This window comes from Limulus polyphemus, unplaced genomic scaffold, assembly GCF_000517525.1.
Source record: "Limulus polyphemus unplaced genomic scaffold, Limulus_polyphemus-2.1.2 Scaffold45, whole genome shotgun sequence".
NCBI lineage: Eukaryota > Metazoa > Arthropoda > Merostomata > Xiphosura > Limulidae > Limulus > Limulus polyphemus.
The window spans coordinates 1,468,369-1,476,451 of record NW_013665655.1 but is presented as its reverse complement, the minus strand read 5'-3'; the positions used below and the strand labels follow the sequence as shown (position 1 = coordinate 1,476,451).

At 29.9% G+C, this 8,083-nt stretch overlaps 1 protein-coding gene across 2 annotated transcripts in view; it reads right to left on the bottom strand.

Annotated features, from left to right (window-relative positions):
* Window positions 1–227: 227 nt before the first annotated feature.
* The window catches only part of LOC106462312 (histone acetyltransferase KAT6A-like), a 56,195-nt gene continuing 48,339 nt past the window's right edge, over window positions 228–8,083 (bottom strand). The window contains exons 7-8 of one of the 2 annotated variants that reach the window (XM_022389846.1): window positions 7,631–7,751; window positions 228–1,425 (exon numbers count right to left, since the gene is read on the bottom strand). In XM_022389846.1, the coding sequence (XP_022245554.1) occupies window positions 1,285–1,425; window positions 7,631–7,751 (262 nt within the window). In that variant the 3' untranslated portion in view covers window positions 228–1,284. The remainder of the gene's footprint in view (window positions 1,426–7,630; window positions 7,752–8,083) is intronic. The other variant, XM_022389849.1, reaches the window with a different exon arrangement.

Here is an 8,083-nt window from a genome sequence, read left to right as displayed (position 1 = left end):
GGGAGCGAAAAACCAACACGTTTTAATGTGCCATTTATTTATGCAAATACTCTATACTATGAATGTTTATATCAGATAGTTCCAACTTATTAAGTACCACTTAAGTATGAGTAACAATTCGGCAGACAGTCTTGTGTATGTTTATAGAGTAATTTCAACAGGAACTATTTAAGTGCATATATAAATTCAGGACCTAGGTCTTGAAATCTACATGAACGAAGTACTGATGAAATGAAAAAACACACATTTATTATCACGTACCTAAAATATTCCAACTATTCATTACTCAGGAATATAATTTTGAAGTAAACAGGAAAGTACAAATTTATAGAAAATGTAATGTTTGACAAACATTTCTCACAAAATTATAAGCTCATGAACCTTTGTTTTTGCTTTTTTTTATATTTGAAAAATAAATCAAACCTTTTCTTTATTTAATATAGCTCTACAATTCAATTACTAAAATAATTTTACTTTTCTCTGAAACAACACTAATATCTCTTGAACTTTCAACAAATATATATATTCACTTTAGATTTCTCTCGACTATTCAGTAACCCATCCAGAAACAAAAAAGGTTTTGAATCTCAATATAGATAAGTTTATACAGTGATAACACACCTATCAGCTTATAACACCATTCAAGTTGGACAATAAATCTGGTAATACATTCTATACAGTAGATTCATAAATAACAACTAACATAGAAATGCCTAACTTTCCACCATAATCTAAGAAAACAGGCTACTAAATACATGCATATACATTGAAAATCATTCATTACCTGTCAGACAATATGATGTAGTATTAACTCAGAAATTTTAAATTTCAAAATATATATCTTTCACACTTATCTTGTTAGGAAATAAATCAACATTTTATTTATTTATACCATACACACCATCTCGTGAGAATTTAGATATCCAACTCATAAAATAACTTATCAAAATTTAAGTAATAAAAACGAGCAAAAAGAAACATTTAATATTTCAATAAATTTAACACGACAAGAACTAATGTAATGACATCATTTACAAACTCAGAGAACAAAAAGGTCTGGTAGGAGAAGAGTCCATGATTGTAGTTCTAACTAATAAATCATCTAATTAGTTAAGAATCAGACAAATTGGTATAGTTAGTAATGGTGACTTGCTACAGGTATTGATAAATATACTGTACAAGTACTGAGAAGCTTCATACCAGGACTGTGGAATGATACTCAATAAGAAATTGCACAAAACAACAAGCAAAAAAATTATTTGAATGGCAATTATATGGCTACTGCTAAAGAAGGTGGCCATTTGTAAGTCCAGTCTGAAGACGTTTCACATGATTGTAGATTTTCAGTGCTGGACCAAGTTTTATTGACAGTCCAGTCAATACATCACTTCTTTTCATTAGTAACAGTGATTTTCCATCAATTTCCTGAAGCAAACAAATACAAAATTAGTAGTTTTAACAGAAGTGTATATGAATTTCACTGATTTCTTTAATCTTATCACCAATTTCACTAAAACAAGCTGTAGGTTATAGTAAACATTTACTGTAGGCAAGTGTCTTGTAATAAAAATGTTTTTGATTTAGAAAATCATTTCAAAGCTCTGTTACAGACACTAATAGATAATCACATTGTAGTTAAACAAATCTCTACATCAGAGACTGGACATTTTACAAGCAAGTTGACCAAACAGAAATTGAAAACTTTAGTTTATAAAAAAAAAATTCCTTTAACTTCACTAAGAAAAAAAAGTATAAAATATAAAGTTCCTAATTCTTTTCTGCAGTGGTACTGAACGATTGTTTAGAAAAATATGTACATATAAATTATTATATTTGCACTCTACGAATATATCATTACACTGAACTCTGCCAACATGCTCCACCTTTATAAAAACTAGATAGTTTGTATGTTATGAAGGAAAACTTTTGATTTTACTCTTTTAAGCTAGTAACAAAGAGATCAGAATTTTAATTATTGTCAAAAATGGCTCATTTTGATACTTTTAACATTGGTAACAACTGAATTAGAGTTTTATATGTTATTAAAAGCCAAACTAAACTTGTATTCTCACTTTAACTTTTATGTCAACTAGATTATGATTTTATATATTGCTAAAGAGAAATCATATTGACACTTTTCACCATGGTTACAACCAGATTATGATTTTATATGTTACTAAACAGAAATCATATCAACACTTTTCACCATGGTTACAACCAGATTAGGATTTTATGTGTTATTAAGGAGAATTCTTATTGACACTTTTCAACTAGATTACAACTACATTATGATTTAATGTTACTGACTAGAACTCATACCGAGACTTTTGTTTTGGGTAGAATTAGATTCAGCTTGTCTAAGTTACTAGAGAGGACTCATACTGCCACTTTTACTATACATTACTAAAGGAAATACATATTATAATTTTTCACCTTCGTTACAACTAAATTATGATTTTATATGTTACTAAAGTGAACTCATATTGACATGTTTCATCTTTGTTCATTTTTCTTTACATATTCACAATTGAAAATGTGGTGACAGTGCATACATCTTGTTAAGTGAATGGTAAGAGACTAACAAACTAAGGTGGAATTATTCAACTAGATTTGGCTTACTATGTTACTAAAGACAACTCATGTTGACACTTTTTTCGTGATTACAACTACATGTGTTTATCATAAAAACACTTTCATTGAACTTTACTTACATTTTGAAAGTTTCAATCTTTATAGAAAATCTAATTAAAACCCTATTATATACAGCATTCAAAATATCAAGAAACCAAAACCTTTTTGATGTGGAAGGTGAAATCAATTAAACAAATGTTCAGAAGAAACTGTATTACATTGTAATTTCTAAATAGAATAATCCGTACAAAAATTAAGAAATTAAATACTGCATCTATTTATATGTTACATGTTCCATAGAAAACTGTTACTTTAGTCAACCTTACTTATACACTATTTCATAGATGATTAAGAGGAAAAACTAAGGAAAAATTATCAAACAGCTAGATTATGACTACAGATTTGAGGAAAAACAATTGTACGTTTCATAAGTACATAATTTATTCATGACCATGGTTTCACCAGTAAAGGCATCATCAGGTACAGACTAAAATGTTTTGTAATATTTAAACATATATATGTTTAAACCAAACGTATGTAACTGTAAAAAAAACCTAGGAAAAATGTTATGCAACAACAAAGACAGAATCAAAAGTACAGCAACAGTGGAGTTTACCAATTAACATGTCAGGACTGCAATAGCGTATTCATAAGTCAAACAGGACATTTCATAGAAATGAGAATTAAAGAAAATACTAGAAGCTGGAAATTAAGGAAAATGGATTCAACCTTTGAAACTAAGTATTAAAACAAATCCAGAAAAAGCTCTAAACAACCAAACCAACTTAAGCTTCTCTTCATTTCTTACCCCACTTGCCTCTAGGTGAATGTCAGTCACTTCTGGTTCTTTGTTTAAACACATATAAATCTGTTACAAAACATTTCAGTCTGTACCTGATCATGCCTTTATTGGCAAAACCATGGTTATGAATAAATGATGTATTTGTGAGATGTACAATTGTTTCATTTTTCCTCAATTCTGTAATTATGGAGTTTCACCAAGTACCGACAGTTTCAAGTATCAATTACACAGATTAGGATTTTATATGTTACTAAAGAGAAATCATATCGACACATTTCACCATGGTTACAACCAGATTATGATTTTATATGTTACTAAAGAGAAATCATATTGTTACTTTTCGTCTACATTACCAAAGATAACTAAATATTGCCACTTTTCCCTCTGTAACAACTAACTTACGATTTTACATGCTCTATATCCTGAACTTGGCATTTTGTCAATTGCTAAACATTTGAAGATAAATTCTTCTATTTTTCAAACCAATAAAGTTCAGCTAGTTACATCATCTTTTCAATTTGTAAGTGCTGGTTGTAATCCAGACCATGTAGTACAAGATCTAGTTGAAAAATCTTACTTAAGGCTCATTCAGGTGTCACATAGATATAGTGAAAGGAGAGAATGTACATTTGTTTTTCAGCTACAAGTACCCAGAAATTGTGAAACTGATGTATATTAAATGTTTATTACTTATATTAAAAGAAAAAAGGTGAATGTGCTGTCTTCTAACAGGATGTAATTTTAGATTAAGCTTAGTTTAGATACTAAATGTTTTCTCTGGGAAGAAATGAATTTAAATTTAATTTTTTGAAGAATTTGAACAGATACACAAAAAGCCTAACATATGACCATACCTACAACTATTTGTTACTAAACATTAAAATGTACTATGTAAGACATAATAAAACTTCTTTAAACTTTATACTGTTGATTAAAAGTTAAAAATGCCTTGTCTCTTGTGACAGAGGTGTCATTATATGTCAAATCTCAGAAATTTAAAACCACTTTTAAAATTTCAGTTTAATATATTGGGAAATATATTGTTTCAAATTTTACACATATGCATACTGATTTTTGACTAATAAAGATCTCACATACTTCTTTCCTAGACCAATGGTAATCTTACATAACACTTTACTTCCAAGTCTTATAGCAGATGTAACTAGCCATCTGCTGAATATAACAGTAAGGTTCTAATTACAAATTACCTTACAAAATCACGCAAGGCACAAAAAAATGTTGTTAGCTTGATTATATATAAAACTGAAGATATAATTTACACAGTTAAATTTATTAAATGCTCATTTTGTATACAGATAATAAGGGGAAATTTGGGGAGGGTGTGCACAACTCTTCTCTCTAATAAAAAACTTCCACCCTCAAATTCAGCTCAGACTAATATACAGACCTAGCCTCCACATTAAAAATTTATTTCAATACAGCGATCAACTACCCAAACTTCTACGCTCATGGCTAGTGTATAACTATATGTGTAGTGACATTAGCAAAACAAAACACCACTGAAAAACTAGAGTCTGTGAACATTTAGGAGTATCTAACAGAACTGACCGTCCACTACATAAACCCAGCCACTCATCCATTCGTTCACATTCTAAAACCATGGGTCACAATCTTTCATACAACAATTTCTCTGTTATTAACACAGGATCTTCAGAGCTTGAACTCTACATTAAAGAAAGTTTACTCATAGCTAAGGACTGCTTGACTCTTAATGACTAACAAAGTTTTTTAGCTCTAAAATTGTTCTAAGTTTTCCCACTTAAAACTCAACTGTTGTGCAATATATCTATAATCCTTTGTTTTTGTCTTATCCTTCCATTTACCACTTCTCTTAATAACTAAGTGAACTAGTGATTATGATATTATAGTTTTAGTTAATAATCATCTTTCTAACATGATTTTCAGATTTCACTGAAGGTGGAATGAGTGTATTCCGAAATGTTGGAACCTTGTAAATAAAATGTTTTGTGTTTTATCAACCATCTTCATTATTACACTATATGTTGGCTTGGCAACAACTTGATTTATTTCATATCATTGGACTAAAACAGGCAATATGTTGTCCTGATAACAGTTTGCTATACATCACACAATCAGGTGTGGCTAGAGCAAAAGAACATGCACTATAATAGTCTATGATAAAAGTGGTAATAAGGATTTATAAATTACACCCTGACATGATATAGGTGGAGGTTACTACTAGTACATATCTTTCAATCACAGTATTTCAAGTTTACAATTAATGTGATTACAAAATATCTCCTATACTTTCATAGGTAAGCTCATATTTCAAGTTTACAATTAATGTGATTACAAAATCTCTCCTATACTTTCATAGGTACATAGGTAAGCTCGTACTTCATTTTTAACATTTGATTGTTGAGAGTTTTAATTTCATTTATCCATATAATATGAATCCATGTGTATGAGTTTTAAATTGATGAATTTTATTGGGGCATTATTTTATCTTGCCTTGACATGGGTTTCATATAGCCTCATTAACCAGGTAAAGTGATAATTTGATATCAATCACCAACATTTTGTTAACATTGTTCCAGCGGGAAGGTCAATTTACAAGTATAATTTTTGATAATTTTTCATTAATTATTAAACTATATAATTGAACTTGCAGTGTAAATCTACCAATTTTTGACTGTGGAATCCAGTGGTGTGTGAATTCTTTGTTATTTTCATTAGTTAAAAATCACCAAAACCCCCTACTTTTCAACTGCCATTTTGCCTTTGTGGCTTCTTTAAGGATAATACATAAAACTGTATTATATACTAGCCCTGAAGAAGTTTGCTACAAAGACAAAATGCTGGTTAAAGTAAAAGTTCTCTTATAATTATTTGGTGTGTAAAGGTAATTTTTTCAAACTTTATTATTAACATTTGCCACATGCTATGATGCAAGTTATAGGCCTCAGTTCACAAACACCATTTCAATAGAAACTACTATACTAATGGTACCTATGCCTAACTTATAAATAAACTTGCTTATGCAATTTCCTTACTAATAGACACAAGTTTTACTATCAACAATGAACTGAATCACTCATTGATCACTTACTAATTCATTAACTGACTGCTTCCTGGATCCTGTGTTCATACTGTTCCTTTATTTTTATTTTTAAGTACTTCCCAAAATTACTAGATTTCTGGGGGGGGGGTCAAAATCAAGGGATGATGGACCCACCTTCAAAGTTTTGCCATTGCAGTCAAGAGAACAGGCAAGCTGCCACAGCTATATGTACTTCATAATAGTAAATTTTGGTTGACTCCAACCATGCTGTCTCATGGGATGTCTGGAAAACTGTGTCAGTCTCTTTGATAACCTGAGTGAGAACTGCCAAGTCCAATATCCAAAAAGCCACACACCATGGTAACAACTATTTTCAATATTTAGCTACAGGGTAGGTATCTAGAGATTTTAATTAAAGCTGCTGACAAACCTGGCAACTTTTTTTAGAATTGAAAATTAGGTGTAATAAGTAGTGTGAAATTGTGAAGTGAATAAAAAAACTTGTAAATTCATATACATATGGTGAATAAATAAATAAAGAATTATTTTTCTCATTTTCCAGACAGAGACCTTAATTTTTATGAATTTTCTGGATATATGACACCATCATTATGGATGGCTTCCTCTAGCAAATAAACATTTAAGTTAAAATATAGCTTACAATAATATATATACAACTTTTTAATAATTTCTGAACCACTTTAGGCATTATGATACTTTTATAGCTTCTCTAAAACTTTATCTTACTCATAGTATCATGTATATTATTAATATTAGTAAGTTGGAAGATTAAGTCAATTACTAATCAATACCACATCTGATTACACGAGTTTTATATTTTTAAAAGGTTAAACACAACTCTCAAATTGTTAGCTGTCCTTGAAGGTTCAGGATACACGAAATTTAACATCAGAATTGTAATTTCTGCTATCACTTATTTTAATTTTGAAATTTTTCAAAGTACTTACTAAGCACGTGATTTGTACAAATTTACATTAGTAGCGCCATCTGTCAATGTGTTTTTCACCGTCTTTTCAATTCCAGTGATTGTTGTAGACTATCTGCGCTTACAAGTTATATTTACACTGTTAGTGTTACAGTAAAGATAACAGCATCTAAGCAGACTAAACAAGTTAACACCTAGTTAGGCTTACCTGCTCTCGAAACGCGGGAGCTTGTTCAGGAAATCCAATCTGAGTGAAAAATTTCTCTACGTCATCAATAGTCCAGTCTTTAGCATCCGGAATAATCTCTGGATATCTCTCGAAACAACTACTTGAGGAAACAGATGACATTGAATCAAATCTATTCTGTTGAAGTTTCATTGCGTCAATATTATACACTCCAAAACTGCGCCCTCTTTAGTTATCATTCGTGAAAACAAAATATATTTGTGAAGAACATTGTGTAACTGAATGAGATTAGGCAAGCTTATGTGATTGAATGACTTGAGTACTTGGTGAAATCAAAAACATTAAATTCACACCCTTAGATACTTATAGAATATTACTATTTACCCTTCAGAGTTTCATAGTGCTTAAGGAAGCTGATAATGTTTTTTAAATTAAATAACGTAAATGATAAGTTTTACATTTTATACAATATTT